We start from the raw sequence: 24,072 nt of genomic DNA, 5'->3' as shown, positions 1-24,072 counted from the left end.
ATACTCTGATAACCCACAAAATTAAACCGAAGGTCAAAGATCTGAAGACGGATAAGCTGTCAGGGAAGTTCAGTTACATTCACAGACTGGGTTCACTGAACTTTACATTGAGTTTTATGAGACTCCAAAAGGGTCGTCAGGAGTATAAATATGCATCTTATTTTTATGTCTCAGTTATTAGGACCTCTTGTTTCCATTTGTATTTTGCATTTCATTCTCTAGATTCCGATTTCAGTTCCAGTAAAGCATTAAGATTCCTTGGCTTGTAGACAGCTCCATATAGGTGAAATAAAACACATTCCTCTGTGTAAGACATAGAGCCCTGCTAGTGGTTGTACTGCAGCTGGGATACCAACAGCGTACCCTATAAATCCATGGTGGCATAAACTCGACAGTAGAACAGTCTTAGAGGGCACTTGGCTTAATTAAGTTTCTTATGTTTCTCAACGTAAAGCTATGAAGCTGACATAAACTATTGCAATAAACATTGTTCCTTCTGTTGATTCTGTTAGTTCTCTTGTTTCTGTTAGCACTATGCAACTTGCCAATATAAATACAGATCTCAGATAATCTCACAGCAATCAAGTGTAGAACTGACCGTACTGACCATAACCCAGAACAGGTACTAGGTGCTTCTGAATAGCCTTTAAGGGATTTCAACCCTAAATCCTTGTTTTAGTCTTGCTCACAATGTGTATGTTCTGTGTAGGGACAGTTGTAACACTTGGAAAAACCTATTAGCTATTTGGCTATGAGCACTGCAGTCAATGTTCCTGAATCTATAAACAGCAGCATGTCTAAGTCTCCCAGAGCTTCTTTGCGTTCCCCTCCTCACCTATGGAGGGCAGCCTTGCTCCCATTATCCACTTCATCGTAAACAGGTCAGACTGGTCTCTCTCTCACTCACTCTCTCTTTCATCTCCCTCCCTCTCTCTCTCTCTGTCTCTCTCTTTCGTCTCCTTCTCTCTCTTTCTCTCTCTTTTTCTTTCATCTCTCTCGTTCTCTATCTCTCTTTTTTCAAAGAACCTATTTCCTCTCTCATCTGTGCTGACAGAATCTTAAGAAAGGGAACCATAACGAAGTCATGGCGTCAGGTGCAGATCTGTGGAGTCCCCTCTCTGGGGTGCTTTGGACTACCCTTCAGGGCAGTGGTGGTTAGGGCTCTCTTTGCATGAGCTGTGTGCGTATTGTGTGCGCATGTCTGGCCCCAGGCCTTTGTGTGATTTCTCAATGTGGATGGGATAATCCCATAATCTGATAACAACCCACTGTGCAGATTTGGTGATTAAAGTTCTGATGCAAACAGTTGTTACCATGGTTTCTGCATGGAGAAGAGGAGAATAAGTCACTGTATTGTATTGTTGTATGGAACGGGTATGTGTGTATTGGCTATTGTTTGTAAGGAACGGGTGTGTCTGTTGTGGAAGGGGGGCGGTTGTGTTTATCTTTTGTTTGGTACCTTTTTCAACCTCAATAATCCCCAATGTTTGAGTTTTTTTGCTAACAACAGTAGTCAGAGTTTTCACACTGAGATTATGATTGGCTTCAAGAATATCCATGTTTACCCTGAACCATGGAGCAGCGAGCGTATGAGGTGAATAGTGGAGTGTGAAATGAAGGGGGAAGGGGGGAGAGAACTGGCTGATGTAACAGCGAGGTGTGTCGACAGTGGACAGGCAGGGCAGTCCCTCTCGGGTCCACTCCATGATGGATGGAGGGGGGAAACAGCAAGCCACACAGGATTTGATAAACTGCCCTGTGCGCAAGCCAGGTCTCTCCTACTCTTACTCACACTAGGAAAAGGACACACACACACACAAACACACACACTGACATACACTCTGTCTTTCTCTGTTGCTCTCACTCACACAGGTAACTGCGGACCCGTAAGAATGTACACACACCCTAATGGGCACATGCACCCCCTACCACTTTCACACACACACACACAAACACACACACACACATACACACAGGGAGCCTCCAGCATTAATCATGTCACACTGTGCTGGTCCAGGTATGTTGTTTTTCCTAAATCAAACTAGGATGGAATTGTTTCCTTGCTTTCCACTGTTGCTTATGAGATTGGGGAATTCCGCATTTCAGTTGTATTTTTGTTATGTAATCCTTGAAATCCAACATTTTTTATTGCAGGATTCTCACAAGAGAGGGTTGTTTTTACTTATCACTTGGACACACTGGACACCTAGCTTCCATATTAGACCACTACATCATTCCCTTTCTTCAGATAAACAAAACCACACACAGACATGCCACAAATTGATCACTTTCAATGGTTGTGCTCTCTCAGGAAGTGCCTGCATTAATCTGCAGTGGTAGCGTCATCTTAGATGCGTCAAGCTGTGCAGAGGAAAGACGAGGGGAGGAGATGGAGATTTACATCAAATTAAAGCTTAGAAAGTAGCATTAACACTGCAATCATGGATGGGCTCATCTGTTGATTTCTAACTTCCTCTAGACAGCCTTTAAAGAGAAAATTGGTTCTTTAATTATTTAGGATTGTAGTCGATGTACTATCTTCTAAACATCTGCATAGGAATTCCTAGCATTCTGTAGCCTTCCACAAATGCAATATTTCAAAATCTTCATGTGTCTTTTTTTGAGCAATCAATGGCACTATATAATTTCTTGCCCAATTATAAGTCAACATATAGTAGACTAAAACTTGTATAATATATACAGAAGAAGAATGTTAGCTATCCAGTTCTAAAGCTAGTCTTTCCACCCTGGACATGGCTACTGTATGAGGTAAGACACTGGGATCCCTTTCAGGCTCTCTGATCCAGTTGAGTTTTTACTCAACACTTAGCTTGTTGACAAGTTTTGTAATGGTGTGTTATGTAGGTACACAGTAGACACAGTGCTGTTCAAGAAGTTGGTTGGGTGGCACTGGAAAACTATTTTATATCGGCAACATTTCCCTCCATCAATTAGATCGCTTTTTATGCTATAACTGTCTGAAGCACTGTTTCTGAGAGGTGCTGAGTGGCATGTGTGTCAGAAGATCCAATCAGAACCCATAGATAAGTCAGAGAGGAAACAGTACAGATGAGTGAAACGTTGACCCCGGTGGCTTGTAACCTTCTATGATAAATAGCTATTGTTTAGCTGAATTACAGTCAACCATTAGCGGCCCATAAGTGAGCCATCAGCTGCAGCAGAAGGTAATTTACGCCACATGCCAATGGTTGGTCAGCCATGTTTTCCGGGTTACTTCCCATACAAGCCCACCTTTCCTTTGCTTGTGGCTCCATCTGTGCTACAGCTCTCTGGGTGTGTGACATGAGTGTTAGCCTGCAAATGTAGTTTAGGGCTGAGGTGTGTGTCACCTTAAATATCAATGGGAAATCATGAACAGATACTGCTGGTAGGAGTGTGTCACAAAACCATGTCCTCTCCCATGAGCCTAACTTCTCACCCTAGTGGCAGCACCCCTAAGCAAACATGACACTCCAGACTTACGTGGGACAAAGGAAAAAGGACCAGCCAGAACACACTGAGAGACTACATCACAAATGCCTATACTGTATGTAGGCTTATACTGCTGGCCCAGGATTTATATTTCATTTGCTCAGTACAATAGATAGCATAGCGTCTGCTAAATGAATAAATGTCTGCTAAATGAATAAATGTAGCACTGCTACCTCTTGTATTCATCTATTTTGTGTTCTTGTCAGAGGCCATTTTCATTCATGTTCTGTTGTCATAATAAGTGGACATATTATTTGTCCTCATACTTCAAGTAAGGTAATGGTTGTTTTACCCACATAAACGCTTCAAGGCATGGTAGTAACATAATGTGTGTGTCCACACATTATGTACATACACACAGAAAAGGAGAGACAAACACTTGTGCAAATTTGCACACACACACGTGCACATAAACACAAAGACAAGCCACACAATTTCAGTTGATAGGATTTAGATTAGAAGACTAATGACAATGCAATATAATTGCTCAGGAGATTAAATGTTTTTTTTTCAAATGGTGTAGGAATACAATGCCAACATCAGATCCTCACCTTCCAGCTCAATGTCATATACCCAAACGCATATCAAATAAGAAGACAGAACTCAATATATTTAGAGTTTAGAGTTCTTTGAATACCTTTAACCATTTGTTCATCATCATCAAACAGATGTCAGTTCAATTCTTTAAATATTGTTTTTATGTTTTATTCCCAGAGGGCAATTCTGGTGCAGCATAAAATGAGAAAAATACTGTACATACAACCCCCAAAACTATAAACAAGTAATATGAATATGAATGTAATATAAGTGGTATACATGTAGGCCAAGTTTGCAACGTGCAATGAGTAAAAAAAAGTACAAAAAATCAGAATGTGCAACAATAAGAGGTGGAGTATAGTTCATGCCAAGATGGATGGTGGCCTTCGAGACAGTTATACAGAGCGTAGAGACAGAGAGCTGGGACACCTCTGTAACCTTAAAGCAAGTGGCCACCACTCTCTGTAGCTCTGCAGTCAGTATAAGTGTTACCAACCAACTTGTTCATAGAAAACACAAAGTCTGTGTCACGTGTCATAATTTTATGTCATTTATTTATAAGAGGGTGTAATACTTGTAAGGTTTGGCATTCTCTGATCTTCAAGTCTACTAAGACTGGACGAATTGGTGGAAATGCAAACGTATACCATGAAAAGCTGCCCCAACTGTGGGACCGCAAGGGTCCAACAACCATGCGGTTTGCTTGATGAAGAAAGGATGGAGCGCTTAACCCTTGTGTTATCTTCGGGTCGTTCTGACCCATCAGTCATTGTGACCCACCGTCGTATTGCGACAACTTTACCGCATACAAAAACAAAGTGAAGCATTTTCTTTTAACCGTTGGGCTGTCTCAGACCCCCCACATTGCGAAGGTTAAAAGAAAATTATTTTTATTTGGTTTTGTATTGGGTAAAATTGGGTAAACACAACGATGGTTCGTTATGAACCTTTGGGTCATGTGACCCGAAGGCAGCACGAGGGTTAAAGGAGCTTTTCGCCTAACACCTACATCAGTCTGCCACACACTCCCCTTAAACAGAAAGACTTTAGCCACATTCAAACGAACCGACGTCAAAATGTTTCATTTCATTTCGCAGTGCACTGCGACCTCCCTTTTTGTTTGCTCGTGTTCGTTGCGTAACAGATTTAATCTGTAGTTGAAGTTGGTGATGGAGTTTTGGAGTGAATCTGTTAACTGCGCGCGGAATTAGAGGACACAGTAGGCAGATGATCATGTGGCTTGCGCAAGGAAAGACCTCCGCGCACGGGTGAAGCATTGGTGGACGTGGCAAGGGGGGAAGCGCGGACAGTCGTTGGGGGGAAAATTGAAGTGTTTCGAGTCAAAATGCCAACGTTTTCTGTCATGTATAAAGGAGCTGTCATCATTAGCAGGTAAAAGTTGCAGAGAGGTGCAGAAATCGGTTATTGTTGTGGAATGCCGTTGTTAAAGTCGCACTTTACGTAGTCCATTCTCGACTTTTTACGAGCATGTAGCGAGCGCACGCTTTCAAAACAAAGGTTAAGTGCTTGTTTCTTACATTTGTCTCTTTATAAATGTTGCTAGTTTGTCGTGCCTACTTGTTCGTCTTTGAATAATTGTAAAGACTCGTTGAGTCCATTTACCCATACAGCTCAACAACAACAGAGCATGTGGTGCTGAAGGGACAGCACAGCCGTGTAATCTCCTGCAGATGTCCAAAAGATAACATTCATTTTGCTCCAATATTTCACTTTTTAAGATCGTGTCGTAGTAGTCCCACTGACCACGTGGGTCTACTCCTGTTTGTAGTACGTGTTGAGTACGGTTTAATACAAGATGTTTATGTTTTGATGCGTAAAGGATGGATGCGCTGTAATTTCCTTTACGTTACCCTGTTTGTAGTAACCTATGTGCTTTCCCAGTGTCTTTCGGAGCCTACGCACATCCATATGATGTGCTCTAGGGTCTTAAAAAAAGACAATGTTACCACTTTACCATTATGTTTCCTCTAATACAACAAAAATCTACCTTCTTTGTATAGGGGTGCGGGTAAATAAGCTTTAGCTTTGACATTCCTTCACTTTAAAGACTGTATCCCACCCATATCTAGCCACTGGTAAACGTACAAACCCTAAAACCAACCCAGACAGCAAACTGGCTTTTAGGCTTAGCCAGAAATCTTTAAAATGGTTGATTGAATAGACAGCTTTGGCAGTCCAGTGTGTTTACAGTGCTGGTGCCAATCTTTACTGACTAAATGAAGAAAATTGAGGGTCTGTGTTCTGTCAGCGGGTGGCATCTGGGTTGTCTTAAGACTGCTGTAGCATTTGGGTTGATCCAAGGATAAATATCGATTTTATTTGTTTTTAATTGACTATGCATATACAATTCATGCTACTTCAAATGAGAAATGATTTACAACGTTTAATAAACTTATTTTTGGTTAAACCTTTGTATTTACTAGATACTTAACATGTATAATGTTTACATAATGCAGCTTTGCTTACCATTGCTGATGCCTTAACCAGACCTTTATGTATTTCAGTGATGAGAAACATGTCGACCTTGTTAAATTGACCTATCTGAGCCACTCACTCTTAAATATTGATACATTTCATACCCCAGGGGCTGAATCAGAATCTAAAGTCCAATGCTCTGGATAGTTCACATCCTGACGATTTCTTGCCACGTTTAAATGGGGAAGCCAAGGTTACGGGCCATTTTTGCCCGGGATCCCGGTCGAGTCCTTTGTGTTGGTTCCACACAGCTAATCTGGTGGTTCAAAACCGCTGACCGCAGAGAAACCAGGGGAGGTGGGGGTGCACACTGGCCCAACCAGCACCATGTTAAAACCACCCTAATGATGCTGTGGGCCAGCATCCTCAGGGGGATCACTTAGGATTCCAAGGGAATTGTATGAATACATTTGAATATGTGATATTTTATGTTGTCCCCGAGGTACTCGTCCTGTTGTGTAACGATTGTAGTCATTTATTAGAAATATTTATGTAGACATAATGTAATGTGGGAATCCTTTTTGGGGGGAGATGGGGGGGGGGGGGTGGTAATTGGACACTACTTCAGAATGTGATGTTTGTGATCAACTCTTCTTTCTGTGACACTCTCCAATATTCTCCCCCATTCCTCTCACCTTCTTACCCTTTCTACTTCTCCTTCCCTTACCCCACAGGACACTAATGGGTCCATATGGAGTAGATCGCGCTGTGCATTCCATTGAATTTAAGGATTGTGAGAATGGTCTGGGTAAGTCTATTCCTTGTATTATTCTGTTTTCAATTTCCATTTGGGAGACACTTAAAGATGGATGTACATCTAATGGCAAAACATACTTGAAGGTTAACCATAACAGATTATATTAAATATTATTTTGGGGAAATCAATTAATTATGAATCAATGCACTAATTATTATTATAATAAACATGTCTGATTTGGAAAGATTTCAACTCCATCGTTCTTTTGGTGTAACCAGTTACATATGCCAGCTAGACCACTTAAACATGGAGGTTTGCAAAGTGAACATGTAGGCTCGCACTACATTGAATAGATTACCGTTCACTTTTGTCTGCTAGTGGGTTTATTTTGTGGGATGGCAATCAAAATAATGGGTAGCAATGAGCAGCTCTTTGTCACGTGTCAACACATGTTGATTTGTGCAGTTGGCAAAATGCATGTGTGTGTGTTTGTGTGTGAGGGAGAAGGGCCATGTATGAGCTGCAACCCCTGAGCTCAAGCTGAGATCATTTCACACAGCGGAGTGTTCTGTAGTCCTCTGGTCACCCCACAAACTCTTGCACACTATTAGGACTTTACGCAAACACACATGTAACGCAGGGTAACTTTTTACACGTTTAACATTAACCCATTATAATGGGTTAATGTTAAACGGATGTTAGTCTTAATAACTGACTGCGGAGATAACCTATCAGATTCAGATGGTTCGGTGGTTTGGGCCAATTAAATGACATCTAGATATTGAGGGTCGGCTTTAGAAAAGAGCGGGGGGAAACCATAGGAGTAAAACCAGAGATTTCCTTGGAAGAGCTTGATGTAAGGAAAAAGAGAACGATTATAAAGAAAATCAAAGTGCTAAAACTAGTAAAGTAATAATAACAAAAATATTATTATTAGAGACTGTTCTTTTAGAGCCTGGAACCATCGGTATTTGGAAACGCCAGTTGCACATTTTTGACCGTCTTGGTAAGCTTCACTCGTTGAACTACGATGCTAGCATGAATATCACAATGCACGCACAAGTTTTGAAGTTTGACCCTTATATAACAGTCTGAACTGACCTACCACATTTCACAACTAAACCTTGTAATACATTTTAATAAAGAACAAACATCAAACTTGTGCGTGCATTGTGATATTTATGCTAGCATCGTAGTTCAACGAGTGAAGCTTACCAAGACGGTCAAAAATGTGCAACTGGCGTTTCCAAATACCGATGGTTCCAGGCTCTAAAAGAACAGTCTCTAATAATAATATTTTTGTTATTATTTCTTTACTAGTTTTAGCACTTTGATTTTCTTTATAATCGTTCTATTTTTCCTTACATCAAGCTCTTCCAAGGAAATCTGGTTTTACTCCTATGGTTTTCCCCCGCTCTTTTCTAAAGCCGACCCTCAATATCTAGATGTCATTTAATTGGCCCAAACCACCGAACCATCTTAATCTGATAGGTTATCTCCACAGTCAGTTAAGACTAACATCCGTTTAACATTAACCCATTAGTTACCCTGCGTTACACACAGATGACACATGTTGCACATGTAGAAACACACATAAGTACACATACTATTCATAGGACTGCATACAAGGTAACACAGGGGTAGCATGAACAAACCACATACTCATGCCGACCTGGGCACATTGTACATAACACACCGGCGAACTATACAGTTTTAAGCTGCGTCACAAACTCAGCTTGTACGGAACTCTGTTCCTTCTCAATTGACTGTCATGGTGAAAAGAAGGGAATAGTTTTTACTGCATATGCAGAACATCAGGGTAGAAATATGTTACTTCCTTGGAAAAAAGCTTCTGGCATTGATGTGTGTGTGTCGGTGTTTTTGAGAATCTTAGTCAGAATATAGAATCTGTTCTATTGGAAGTCCATCCAGGTTCGATGCTTTCAAATATATCCAGAAGCATGGGTCAGTCTCAACCAGTCATCTTCTAAATAAAAGACCATAGTCAATGTATTTTGTTTTGTAGAACTAAAATAGATGCATCTTTCAGTAACACACAGGTTTTACACTACATTCATGCGGCTTTGCTACCTCTGCGTACAAGGCAATGCTCACTAATCTCATTGTTGTAGCATTCTGCCACCCAATTCAGTGTGTGGGAGGGGAGTGTGTGTATTTTCCAGAATAATCTGTGTTTGGGTATCCTATTCTCACTTCAATAGCCCAGTTTGAATTATTTAAAGAAGCAATAAACTAAAGTTTATTGTCAAAGCATAGACAACACAGCAAATATGTTCTAGAGTTACATGTACAAAATGGTTTTTTTTAATTATCATGGGTGTTATGTATCAACAATATTTCAGTAGCTACTTTTTAAAAATCTGTTTTAGTTCTATGATCTTTGCAAGGACTCTCTGCAAACTGTTTCATCTCCTGACTTGTATTCTATCCTTAGGAGGAATAAATGCCCTTGACTCTGCGTGAGCATGGAATAATGATCCACAATTTCTTTTTTTTTACTGAGCAGTAACAAAAAACACATCTCTAAAGTCTTCTGATGTCCTTAGTGAATACATAAAAAGAATGACTGTGCTTAGCTGGAGATGGACAGTGCTTTGGGCTAGTGGTTCCAGAAGCTGCTATCATACTGCTGTCCTCAGAAGGTAGCCTGTGGAAAGAGGGGAGGAACTCACCAAAGATACCAGATAATTAACATGCCCCCTCTCGCTCAGAACCCAATTAGTGCTAACATATTGTCTGCCTGGTAACAGCAGAGCAGCCTGAAGCTAAAGAGGTCCTGTTCTGCTAGATAAATGAGACTGAATATGCTGGGGTCTGGTCGCTGTGTTCTAGCCTACAAGAACAACAAATGGACATTTGTACTGCGAATGTCCTGTTAATGACTGCTGTGAATCGACTGAATGGGTGATTTATACAGACTCCTACCAGAAGTACAGTAGTACACTGTTGCCATGAAAAGTTTGTTAATCTGTAAATCAGGCAGCAAACTTTAAATAATGTGCAATATGACATTATTATTATAATAGGACCATTACATCAATTGCATTCTGTATTACCTACATCAGCATCCTAGCCTGATGCTAGCTCTTCATTAATTCCTTTTTTCTGACCCCTAGTTTGCTTTGTGCCATCTCTCTTAGTCATTGGCATTAATTGATGTTGATGTTGTCATAATTAGCTTTCATTCCAGTCTGACGCAACTCAATTCAAGCACCGTAATCCTAGTGAGAGGACTCTCTCTACCCGATCCTAGACCAGGGAAATCGACATTGTACTTGGTGCATGTTCTACAACTGCTCTGGCATGTTTGGATATCTTCACAGTCAAATAAGATTTATTTTTAAGGCAGAGGGAATTTTCTACCCAGCTATATGAACCACAGAAAGATGATGTCTGAAATGGCAGAAGGAAAACAAGTTTAACAGGATGTGTGTTATTTAAAGCTGCAGCAGGTAAACATTTAGAGAAACAGCGCCCCCCAATTCTTGTCTGAACTTCTGTGTTTTCCTCCAGCTTGACAGTGATTGACAGTGGCTTCACAAAATAACACAAGGAGGCGATTTGCTGGATCAGGTTGGCTGGAACATAATTGTCTGAAAAGTAGCGGGTCGCTCCAAAATTAGAAATTGACATTCCACTGGCATTGAGCTGTCTGTGTGAGAGAAGATCTCTTTAGCTTGCACAACATGTTTACAGGTGACAAAAGTTGAAATAAATCAAACCTATTGCACCTTTAAAATTGTACATTGCCCAAGTGAACAATGTCTTCAATCTTTTGAGAACCTTATAGTTAGCTCTAATCGTACTCTAAAATCACTTCCACATTGAAGCACAAAGGTTTTGCAGTGGTGATTATTTAGTGCATGTCAAGAACATACAGTACAGTCAAACTCCCTGTTACCCTTATGCTCTGGATTGTCTACTTGCCGAGAGTCGTCATCCGACCTTGTCTCATTAGCCGTCACCATGGTGATAGAGCGTCTAGTAGGGGGTCTGGGCTGCTGATCTGGGCATCGTGTGTGTATGCCCTTGGGACCAGGACAGACCTCCTGGGGCTCTGGTTGGCCCAAAGGTGCCTGCTAAGATGCCTGCTTAAAATCCAACCCCACCCCAGCTCATTGCACCCTCCACTTCATCTACCTCAATCCTTTTCTTCATCCGACGGTTAATAAGCTTTAGGTGGAGCAGCCAAACAGGATTGTGTTGTATAGGTGTGTTATTGTTCATGGAACACATTCATTCATCTGCCGTTACTCATCTGTGACAACTATTCTTTTCAACACTGTAGGAAGGCACAGATACCAAAGAACATTTCTGTGGTGGAGGTCAAGTCTTTGGGGTGCTACTGCAGCACACAAACACCACCGTGCGCTCTCTCTTATTCAACATCACATTTTCTCCTCCTTCACAAATATATCTAATCTAATCTAAAACTGGAGCCGGTGCCAAAACAACTGTAGAGCCCTATGAGCCCTGTTCCTTCATGTGTGTGCAAGCTGTACCCTGCTGAGTATTAGCCTCTCTGTTCCCCGAGCCTGTTTAAATCCTCACTTTAGTAAGACTCATAGCTATTCACCAGTGAGTACATAAGCTGGTTATGGCTTCTTTTATCTTGTTTAATGTTCAGGAGAGAATGAGAACATGAACACTGTGCAGATCAAGTAGCCCTCTGGTTACTCTAGTTAAAGTGTGTGTGTGTGTGTTTACATTAACGTGTGTGTATGCTGTGTGTGTTATATTGGTGTTATACTGGGGTTTAGTAGGGGCTATTTGAACTCCACACCCACTTTCACAGAATGCTGATGATAGCAGTTGTACATTCATTGAGGGGTACTGTTTTAGTATGGTGGCTCGGTTGCGTAATGTGCTCATTAAAAGATGAAGAAAATTCACTCACCCACAATTAATATGGAATTATTACAATTAATCAAATCATTGATGGTGTAATCACTCAGACAACTTGGAAAAGGCACATAGGGCGGTCTGACTTAAGCCTTTTAAAAAACCTTTCAGGTTTGATGGCATTACCATTAGGGAATGAACATGTGTTTACACACTGTTGTAGCACAAGGGTGTGTATGATTTGACGTGACTTGACCTTCCTGAAGTTACAAACAACACTACAACAGGAATGCAAGAGGTTAATATTTTGGTTTTGTTTGCCATCAGGAATCAAAGTCATCGGGGGAGTGAAGGAGCAGACAGGAGAAGAGTTTGGCGTCTATGTCAAAAGGATATTACCTGGTGGCCTTGCTTCGCTTGATGGTAAGGGACCTTTCTTTTGTTTAATTCTTGTTATGTATGTTCTTTTCTCTGTTGAAATCAGTAGGGGGCACGTCTGTCCACTAATCTTTTGGTTGTACTGTTATGTTCCAAAATAAGCAAATAATCGCTCTTGTGCCTTTTGGACGAGGTTCTTGGTTTGAGACCTCCTGTGAAGGATTTTAGGGATGGCAACCACTGATCAATTTCTACCAAATCTGCCAGACCAAGCCTTGTTTAATAAAATGACCCCATGATTTGGACAGCTTTTGCTAATGAACAAAGATGAGCAATCTCATTATTGTGGATGAGAGCTTCTGAAATGCCCAATTGGTATTGGGCCTGCACTCCCGAATTACAACCTTGAATGGTTTAATTGGAGAAGTGATGAGGTGCTCTAATAAACAGTTTGTAGGGTTACCAAGGTGATATCCTTGGTCTGCTTTCCTAGTCCTCACCCATTTTCATAGATCCCCTTGAACAGCCCTAATTATAAATGCAGCACCTTCCAAAACCCACTTCAACTATAATCCAACACATAAACAATAAAGGTACACTTTACACACTTTATATAATTATAAAAAAGAACAAAATAAGATTTAACTTCATCTGGTAGCAGTATGTCCTTAGTTGTCTAACTCCTAGTGTTTTTGGTTAAGAAGTGGCATGCCAAAGCTCACTGTAAATGCTAATGCCCGTGTCAGGCTGGATTTAGTTGCTGTCTCATACTCTGCTGCAGCCTCACAGTGGAGTGCCATAGTATTTTGCGGCTCCAAGTACGCTTGCCTTATGGACTGTAAATGTGACAGGATTTGCATGGTATGGGACCCCTGTTTAACATCCTCTGTGGAAGAAATACCTGTCTCCACCAGCTCACTCAATTCAGTCCCTGGAATTTGAATACATGGAATGAGTGTACATTCCGTTGTCTGGTGATTCAATCAATTGTTTTGGGTGGAAAGATATAAATACACCCCCTGCTGTTCCTGTTATAACATATTCCTCTCTTGTGTTTATCACAAGCCTAATGAGCCCATTTGAGACTATAAAACTCTGTGTGGGATCCAGTTCATGTAGTTAACAAGGCTAGTTTCTGTTGTGGTGAATCTTAATAGGCAGGTTAGTATAGTTTCAATTAAATTACATTGTCTTCTAAATCATGATACAAAGGCATGTAAAATGTGTCGGTTTTAATGTTTGTGTATACTACCATCAAGACCTAACAATACAGCAGGTGAATCGAGGCATGTTAGAGATTCATTTTAAACATGCCCTACAGGAGACACATTCAACTACAGGGTCTGTAAGACTGTACTTGATGTTCAGTACAGTACTGTGGGGGTTTTAATTACTTCTAACCAACATGAATATATTACTGTGGGGACTGCTTCGGAGAGGAGAGATTAGAGCTATTATAATATGGCTGTATTATACTGTATGTATGGAGGATGGATTAATTTGGCCCATGCTGTAGCTTATGTATTTTCCTACAGACGTGAATGGAGCAAGCAGCAGCAAACGCTACGTGGTCTCGGTGGAAGGATATGTCATATTTAAACTAGCCTGAGGCGTTGTCTAAAGGAGACTGGAATAGAACCAGAAAAAGCAGGGAATTGGTGTCTTTGTGGTTTCATCAGCAGCAAACTGCAGTGCCTTGTGTCTGGGCGGCTGTCAGCCACTTTCACCTCTGCTCCACCTCCTACTGTCTAAACAGCCAAATATACAGTATAATCCAAACACTGTATTGGTTGGACAGCCCAGTGCCCACACTGCCACAGTGTCCTGGAATCAACTGTACATCGCTACTAGGGTAGGCTTGATACTGTAGACTATATACAGTATTTCCTCTTTCTGTCAAGTTCAAAGAGCTGTGAGTGGCAGGAGAGGATTTTATGAGACATTGGTTCTCTCACTAGGGCATGAATTCATTAATAAAACACCCTGAAAACATGGCCTACTTTCAGCGCTCCTAAAAATGTCATCTGAAATGTTGCGTAGGGACAGTCCATTCGGAAGTTTAGATAAGAAAAGATCTTGGCTGTGGTTTTGACCTTCCACAGCGTGTTTAGCATATGTATTTTAGTTAACAAACCATTCAAAGGACATATGGTAATCTTCGGATGCACACACATGTATGCACGCTCCTCAGACAGCCTTGGTAGGATAGGGATGTCTGTGAAAATACACATGTATTGCTGTTTGAGTAAGTGTCCTTCACAGGTCAACGTCTCTCTCCACAGTTTAGACGACTTGTTTACAAATACTAGGAATTATGAGCTTATGGTCTTACCACACACTCTCTTTAAGTGTACCACCACTTCATCTGCTATTATCTGATAGAAACCTAATTGCCAATACGAGGATTAGAATATTTAGCTTGTTCTCAGATCAGTTGAGTGGGGTATTATGTTCCAAAATAGAGAGGGGGAGCCTACTGTATGAAAGATCTCGTAACTGAGATAAAGTAGACCCACATGTTGAGCAGTCTTCTTAAGGTTTTACATCTACGGTTACCTATGTTGTTTAGTCCACATATGCTTAAGAGCAACATCTGATGTACTAAATACCTTTAACACACTGTGATATCTTTATCTGACCTCACCTGACCTTGTGTGGCCATCCCACAGGGAACCTCCAACCGGGGGATCAGATCTTGGAGGTGAACGGAGATAGTCTGATACAAGTCACAAGTGAAAGGTACGTTTCCAAAAAAGGAAGTTAGACTCTCTTTCATGTAGGATCCAAATTCACTACATTTTGGCGATGTAAAAAGTTTATGTGTGTGTGTTTGTTTTATGTTTACCAGTGCTGTGGATATCCTGAGGTCAGCGTCCTCTTCCAATCGCATGCGCCTTCTGATCGCTAGAGATGAAGAAGCAAAGTAGGTTGTGATTTGAGAACTATAGTTCGGAAACTCAATATCTAAATCTTCAATCAAGACAAATGTGGTTGTGTGTGTTCATGGAAGCCGGAAGTGCTGCCAAAGCTTTCAAATATTTGTCTCCACTAACAAGTTCAATTGAAAAGTTCAGTTGCTATCCTTATCTGTTCATACAAAAGGAACAACCTTTTCATTTTGTCCCGCTTGTCATTCTCTCCAATGTGTGATTATCAAAAAGAAGGCGTTTTTATTGGGTGTGCTTTGCCTTCGGGAAGGGCACAACCTTTGTTCTCTCACATATATATTTATTTATTTATTATTGTTTATTTTCGCCCCCCTAAGGATCAGTCAATATTTGGACTACATACACAACGGCGGTGTCAAAAGGTTCGTCTTGTTAGCGATTGCGTTGGTTGTATTTTTATTTACGTTCCGTTGCATGGTTTAAGTAGAAATTGCGTTTTTGTGGTGAAAAGTGAAGCTAACGGTGGCTAATTTGCTGGCCACAGTCACTGACGTTACTAACGTCACTACGTCACTAACGTCACGAAAACACGCGTGACTACCTTTGGCAGAACATTCGTTTCGCATCTGTTAACTTGGGGGATAGCTAGGCTAACTATAGCTTTACTGCAAGGCAGCTGCAGAAACGCCACAAGCAAAGAGGCCAGGGTGATAACTATTTACTCATTTTACTTTGTGATGTGAAACACAATTATGAAATGTACTGTACAATATTAGCTGATATTATTAAGGAAGTAGGCCCACATCTACTTTCGGAAACGGTAGTCTACTATTTCACTGAAGCATTAGCATGACATTAGCCTCTGTTGCCCGGGCAACACATACCACAGTGGTCTATGATGCATCTGTTTTCAATCGTTAAAATAAACATTCCTCACAAATACATTTTCTTTGTAGGATTTATTATGACATGACATTACAAGTAAACGATTTGTTGGTGAAATTATCATTACCTGTAGTTTCAAACCAGTGTTGCTCATTGCAACGCTGTAGCCTACGCGAGACACACGACAAAAACATCTAACTTACACAGCTGTTTAGGAAGTCAAACGGCAACAGAACATGTTCGGCACTCCCCTTACTTAAATCAAAAGTCTTTCAATAGGTGAAACTATCTGACTACTAACCTGAACTTCATTGCCACAGCCTAAACTCTAGTACTGTACTGTAGTAGTAGAATTTACCGGGGCAGCTTCTCCACACAGGGCTATATCGCATTTTGCGTTGTTACTGACAATGATCGCTACCAGTGAGCTTTTTATGAATGAGCGATTTGCCACTAAATAAATGTCAAGCTTATTTACGTTTTTGGGGACATATTTTCAGTTAGCAGATGGTACTGTTTGAATCGCGATTCTATCTTCTGCCGGTAACGTCGTAGAATAATCTTCAAAGGGGGTTCTTTATTAATGAATGAATGCAATATGAGTAGGCTAAATGCCTGAAAATATCACGAGAAGGGAAAACTTAAAAGGACGTTTAAGTCATAGAGATTAGGTCCATTTTTACACCGGTCTGCCAAATGTATTCGTTTTGATTCAGCTATGAGGCTGCCTCTTGCAGGGGAAATGAGAAGACATCATATTTCATTCTACACTTCACTCGTATTTTGAGTTGTAAATGAGCAGCAAAAAAAAGATGCTTTTAAATCTATGTAATATTTATACATAATAAGTAGGCCCTATGCATTTTTATATAAAATATACAGGAATATCAGTTGTAAAAATGGCATTAAAATCCCTGTACAACAGACGCAAGCAAGCACACCCTACAATTTACCCAGAAATTGTACCCTCTCTAGTTTATTATTGATAGACAAAATGAATAATTTTGTTGGTAAACTAGATCGGCACTCGTGTTGGCCAGCCCCTGTGAACTTTTTGGCTTCCTCTTCAAAGTGGGACCCTGGAAACATGGCGTACATTTTGGGCAAGTTTTTGGGCAGATAGGGGCCTTACCCCCTCCAGCACTTCCTTTCCTTGTGTTAGCAATGCTTAGCAACAAGACAACATTAGCGGAAAAACAAGCAACACAGTCATCACAAGCTGCTGTACTAGTGACCTTAAAACTTTTGAAGGCATAGTCATGAAAGGGACTTTTAATAATGTGATATGAAGCACAATTCATCTTTAGGATGATTCTCGTCAGAAAAAGGCTTATGCTGTGTGTGAAAATAAAAACAAACAAAATAAAAAACCTCTACTCATGTGTAACCAAGTCACTGGTTAAACTAACCCCTCAGTGTAAATACCACCCACCTTAGCTTCTCTGTGATGAAGCTTCTGAAGCGATGTTTGTGAGAGGTGGTTGTTGCATGAGTCAGAGGACCCTCAGATCCAGCGCTGGTCTCTGCTAGTGAAGAAGGAAGCGACACCGCTGAACGATGCAGACGACACCTGTAACACATAGTTTCAGCTTCCAGGCCCGTAGGTTTCTATATTTAGCATGAAGCCGTGGTTGCAAATCTAAACATGATGCTTGGCGACTGCACAGATAGACGAATGCTGAGGGAAAACAAAGTGAAAGCAAATAACTAGGTCACATTGTTGGTGTGACGAGACACACTCATTCACACCTGCCATAAAATGGGATAGTCTGCCATGGCTTGCTTTAGTCCAGACAATAAACTTTTGTATTGTGTGTCACTATTTTAATATTTAAAGATATGTCTAGGCATGCATATGGTTACTATTGGCCAAGATAGAGACTTCTTCAATATTTGACTTACGAAGGGATTTTATGTGATATAATAGGATTCCTTACAATCTCTCAGTCATGTTATTGGGTGCTAGCCAGTACAAATGTTTCCAGATGTTTCCAGGATATTCTCTGTAGTTACTGTACAACAGAAGAGAGACAATAACCTAGTGAAACATTTGATGGCTGTTTATGCGCCGTAGTGGCATGTGGCGTGTGATTAACTCATTTAGTGGAGCCAGATTACAAGAGGCTGAGGTACGTCGGTAGGTCGGATCACCCCAGTGAAGGAGACAGAAATAGACGTGTAGTAATTAGTTAGATACCCCCCAGTCACAGATCCTATAATAGCTGGCATTTCAGTCCACAACATGTAATAAATAGATGAGTAAGGAGGAGTCTCTCTCTCTCTCTGTCTCATACTCTCTCACTCTCTCTCTCTGTCTCCTACTCTCTCTCTCTCTCCTACTCTCTCTGTTTCTCTCTGTTTCTCTCTGTTTCTCTCTGTATCTAGGGGAATGTGAGCAGACTAAGGGGTAGAGGCAGGCAGGCAGGAGGGCTAAGCCAGTGACTGTGGCTCCTGATGAGATGAGCCTGTACGTCTCACAGCTCTAATCTGCACTCTGCACTCTTCCACACAGTGGCCAGGGCAGGGGGGGGGGATGGAGGAGAGGAGGGGGGAGAAAGAGGGGAGAGGAAGGAGGGGGCTGGAGGGATTATGCCTCAATCTCAGTATCCCCCGTCTCTCTCTCCTCTCTCTCTCTCTCTCTAGCCGTTTGCGATGCCCGCCCATAATAAAGGTGTAGCTAGTGTAATACACAGGTACGCTGGTGACCAGAAAACCTCTCCCCCTGGACTGTGGTTGTATAACAACAGTGTGGTCCATTAGTTTGATCTTTTTCGTCATACTCAGAGAGCTAGGGATTCACTCCATGTTCTTAACCCCCCGTTGCCACTTGACCTAGCTTGACTTCTGACACTGATTCTTCCAGAGAAACCATTCCAATGTGGGAGACGAGCCGTCCCACATGCTCATAGCCTCCCAATCCGTTCGATTAAGTGGGTTTAGAATGGACTGCGTGACCAGCATTGGCGTCAGGTAGGCTGACGCCATGCCCTCTCACCCGTCCTGATTAGATCGTTCTCACGCGGTCACACCTGAAGTAAGGTGTTCTTGTCCTTGACGTAAGGAGGATGAAGTGCTTTTTAGACTGGCGAGGCAGGAAAGATACTGCTGACCCACATCTGACAGTCAGAACCGTCTGGGGAGGGGGGGATGAAGCAGGTGGGGGGGGGGGGGGGGGCGGGAGGGGGAGAAACAGAGTGAGAGGGCCAATAAGGACACAGAGACAGAGGGAGAGAGACACGGTCAATGGAAACTAAGGTCATGTCCCGATGTACTGAAGGTAAAGCAAAGACAAACACATACTCCTTTACCTCTCACCCTGCACACCCACCTCTCAACAGATCAGAAAGGTCCATGCTACATGCGGCACCGCTCAATCGCTACAGTAGAGGTATTTGTGTAATGTTGTACATGCCCAGGGTTACAGAGATAGTGACATTATGAAGAAGAAAATAATACTTGTGAAAACCTTGAATGAAACGGTGCCTACTGAAAGTATTACACAGCGCCATCGGGTGAAAATGAGACATTTTCTGTCATTCCTTCTTGTTCTTACATAACGGTACCTGGGGTCATCCTGTGGGTGTCTAGACAGGAGATACTCTCTCTCCCAAGGTCGTAAACACATCGAGGGAATGCCAGGAAAAGATTATTGTCATAATGTACTGAGTGAAAAAATACGCATCTCTCATTTCCTGTGTCATCGGCTTGAGGTTGAGCCTTTGTTGGCAACTCGATTTTTATCGGTTATTTTGAGTGTTCTATGAACTTCACCCATCAGTGGATGTTCTCTAACCCCTAATGGAATTAGCACCCACAATATAATTTTTGTCATGCAATATGCAATGTCATTGATTTAAGATGACTCCATTGTGGTATTGTGGTATCCAAGGTATTAGACCAGGCAATGTTGCTGAGAGGTATTCAGAGAGTGTGAAAGTGGCTGGTTATCCTGGTTAACCAGACTGATCTCACAGCCTTACATTCTGTCTCTCCTCAGATAATAACCTAATCAGATAATACCTTTTGTCTAAAGGAGAGATGCTAGTATACTAGCATCTCTCCTTTAGACAAAAGTTGAGCTTCACTATTGTTCATGGATTGTTTTTAGATATGTAAGGAATACTATGGTTCGTGTAATGTGTGATGGTAGTAATAATGAATACATAATGATTAATAATTCATAATATTGTGATGTATGTATTGCTCAGTGGTAGAGCATTTGACCAAGAGGTCCCAGATTCAAATCCCTCCTGTACCTGGCTTTGGATAAATTGTGTGCTATACAAATACATTACATTACATAATTTGACCGGAAGATGTGATCTATTGCTCTGATTGATCCTTTTGCCTGTGAATCAATATGCAAGCGCCCATTTGGAACACACCTATCATTGTCTGTATTTGCTCTAAGGTACCATTGAATACCAATGAGTATATTTTGTTGAAAGCCTGCTTTATGCACGTAGTATATGTGCTTGGAATGTATTTCAAGAGTGTGTGTGTGTGTGTGTGTGTGTTTTTGTCTGAACTATGAATGCATATTAATCCCAAGCCTTGTGTGAAAGCATACCTCAGTTACCTCATGTGCTCGGGTGGTAATGATTTCTTCTTCTTTCTTTCTTAAGGAGAGAATTTGCAGAGCTGCTGGAGAAGTATGGATCCAATAGCAGCACAGGGTCAACACGCAACTCTCCTATTCAGCAGGGTATAACACACACTCCTACCCCTTCCTCCTCCCCCAAGTCCAGATGGTACGATCCATCTCTTCCAGAAGTACAACGTGGTATGACCCTCACTCGTCTCCACCTCAGCCAACAATTCAGTTTAACCCTCATCAGTACTTTCCTTTTTCGAGCAGCGCTTTGTCATTTCAGCCGCTTTTGCCAAACCACTTGCAAAGACAGCAGCAGCTCTGCCAACAGAAAGACCTGTTTGTGTAGTGGAAATGAACATAACCGTTTTGGGAGAAATGTTGTAATCCTTCAACATTAGTGTGTGTCTATGGCATGCGTGTGTTCTGTTCGGTATGGAGAATAAGTGGGGCCTTTGTAAATAGCTTATGACAGTGAACTTGTGCATTATGCAATTGCAAACATCTGTTTCTGCTGGGGGAGCTTGTCCAGTCTGGGCAGACTTGTCTATAAATGGGGTTGGAGTGCACGTGAGCGCTTAGAGAAGCAGTGTTCTCTTTTCACAAGAGAATCCAAATGATGGAATGAAACAGCATGTTTAGGATGAAGCACCCCCAACCTTTAAAATACACTTGGCGTCTGTATCAGCAAAACCCATCCTTGATTTAATTTTCTTAATCTTGAGAACAGCAATGGGAATCTCTCTTTATTGATTTTGATCATGTTTTTTGATTAGTATTATGTTATCTTTCATTGGTTACCAATTGTCACGAGCGGTGTATATTTTTGAATCCCTTCCTTCATGCCTTCAGTATTTTTTTCCTAAGTATCGTTGACAACCTAAAACAGTCAGATGTCCCCGTCTAGAAGCAACATGTCTGTATCAAAACTCATGTTCGTTTCATCTGGGATTTTATGCTCCTCTGGCACCCCCTCCTTCCTGGTCAGCAAGATGGGTATTATTTAGTGCTTAGAGCAGATCAAGCTTACTAAACACTTGTCAGGGAATGTGTTTCTGTATCCAAGCGGGGCAGTTGGTGCGTGAAATGGTCTCTGTGAAAAATTCCCCTCCAAGACGTTTCATAGCATATCTGTAGCTGTGCAGAGGGGGCTCTCATGCTTCATCCACGACCTAATCCGACTGCCCCCTGGTGGAGCTAGTCGACCCTGTCCCTGTGGGAGCGTTTCGAGTCTGCCATCTTGGGCACTGACAGGGTGCATCTCAACAGTCTCAAGTGGCTTCCTTCTGTCCTCGTCACCTTTTCCTCCACCGACACGTTGTAGGAAGACAATAGGTGAAAGTGGAGGATCCTCACTGGTCCTTTCTTTTTTATTTTTTTTATTAGTGTTCAGAATCTCACATATACATATTTCAATGTTTCAGATTCTATGTATACGGCAAACAGTATACTTATTTTCTTACTATTCAAGTATAGAAATGAGAACAAACGAACACATATACAAATAGACAAACAAAAACAAAACAAAAACAGGGAGAAATCATTTTCCATAGAGTAAAGAAATACAGTCAGGCCATTTATCTGTGACATAGTTGTACCATTTTTGCCAGTGCTTAAGACATTTTTCCATTCTCTGGTTAACATGAGCTGTAATCTGCTCCATTCTGTAGATTTCCATTACAATGTCTCTCCATGATGTAATTGTAGGACACTCTGGTAATAACCATTTTCTAGTAATATTCTTCTTACAGGCCACCAGCATTGCATTCATCAAGTGTTTGTCCCCTTTCAGCCAACTCTGAGGTAAAATTCCAAGGTACAGGATCTTAAAGTCCAAAGGAATGTCCTCGTGAAAGATGCTAACTGGTCCTTTCATACCACTTGTGCTCAGAAATGTGCAGAGGATGGAGAGGAAACAAAGAAAGGATGCTACTTTAGACGTTTGTGACGTACCCTCTAACTGAGGGATGTACAGCTCTAGGTGCAGTCCAACCATATTCCTTGACTTAGAGACCAGAAAGTATCTTTGTGGGTTTTATGTTGGTTTAGGTGCAGTTATATGGGCACATGTAGCCCTATTTGACATTGCTTGTGAAATGGGCCACACAAATTAAACATCATTGGATTTGAATGCAATTGATTCATAGAACGGAAGACTTAAAGGAGTGAACCCCGTCTGAATATTTCCTCCCTCTGTCCTCTGTGAAAAAGCTGGCAGATACCTGGACAGCACATCGTCTGGGTCCTCGTCCCGTTCCCAGAGTCCCCTGCCGCTCAGTCCTGCAGGGTCCCAGAGCATGTACAACAACACCGGCCCTCTAATGCGTTCTCTCAGGTACGGAGTGCATGCGAGCACAGCCTCAGAAACACATTCTGTTTGTTCAAACGTGCGCGCCGCTTCTCAAGTGGAATACTTGACGAAGGGCTATGTGTGCCTCTGTCTGTGTGTGTTTCCTTCGACCAGTCACCCGGGTGAGGGGGTCATCCAGTTGATCTCAGTGTCTCGCTCCAGCAGCCTGGGCATCGCCATCGGAGGAGGCTCCAACAGACCCGACGGCCCCGCTGTCTTCATCCAGGAGGTCCTGTCAGGAGGGGACTGTCACAAGGTGAGGAAGGGAGGGAGGGAGGGAGGACATGGGGCTTCAGAGGAAAGGAACAACCCAAAAATCATTGTGTATCTGCACATGATTTAGTGTGAGCATCAACACACAATACACACTTGGCAGCGTGTGTTGACAGCCCCCGACAGTGACCTGTCACAGGTCAAGCAGGGGCTCTACTTGTCGTATTGGTGCGTCAGATTCACATTTCTCCATATACCACTGAGCCAACAGGCTGGCCAATGAAATCTCTTCACTTGTCAGATTTCCCGACGGGGGTCAGGAAATCTCACGATTAAGAGCCTAATCGCCACATTGGAGCTCAATTGCCCTTGGTTTACTTTATTTGTGAGATCTGATCTGGATTAATTAGTAACACAACGCAACTAACTACCACCTACTGGGTAAGCTTGATTGGAAGGTTGCGTCTTTAACAGTTCATGGGAAGTAGCACATGCAAAGAGTTCTAGCTTCGTTTAGCCCCAGTCACAATGTTACTTGGTCAAAAATCAATGTAAATTTTCTGGGATTTACTTTATGCTTTAAGATTTAAAGTAATTGCGTAAATGAATCAGTTCATTGATTAATTGTTGGATTATTCTTTTCTTACCACAGTCAAAGACATGCTGTAGATGCAAATGTTAT

The 24,072-nt window shown here is 41.7% G+C and overlaps 1 protein-coding gene across 8 annotated transcripts in view; it reads left to right on the top strand.

Annotated features, from left to right (window-relative positions):
* The window catches only part of si:dkeyp-72e1.9 (syntaxin-binding protein 4), a 41,622-nt gene that overhangs the window by 4,384 nt on the left and 13,166 nt on the right, over positions 1-24,072 (top strand). For 3 of the 8 annotated variants that reach the window (XM_062451041.1, XM_062451039.1, XM_062451043.1), the window contains exons 2-8: positions 7,200-7,273; positions 12,413-12,508; positions 15,133-15,202; positions 15,312-15,386; positions 20,862-21,019; positions 23,039-23,162; positions 23,292-23,433. In XM_062451041.1, coding sequence (XP_062307025.1) covers positions 7,200-7,273; positions 12,413-12,508; positions 15,133-15,202; positions 15,312-15,386; positions 20,862-21,019; positions 23,039-23,162; positions 23,292-23,433 — 739 coding nt within the window. Of the gene's footprint in view, positions 1-5,217; positions 5,422-7,199; positions 7,274-12,412; positions 12,509-15,132; positions 15,203-15,311; positions 15,387-20,861; positions 21,020-23,038; positions 23,163-23,291; positions 23,434-24,072 lie in introns of those variants that run through there. The other 5 variants (XM_062451042.1, XM_062451045.1, XM_062451040.1 and 2 more) reach the window with 4 other exon arrangements.

The sequence above is a fragment of the Osmerus eperlanus genome, chromosome 2 (genome assembly GCF_963692335.1).
Source record: "Osmerus eperlanus chromosome 2, fOsmEpe2.1, whole genome shotgun sequence".
Lineage (NCBI taxonomy): Eukaryota > Metazoa > Chordata > Actinopteri > Osmeriformes > Osmeridae > Osmerus > Osmerus eperlanus.
This window is presented reverse-complemented; position numbering and strand designations above follow the sequence as displayed.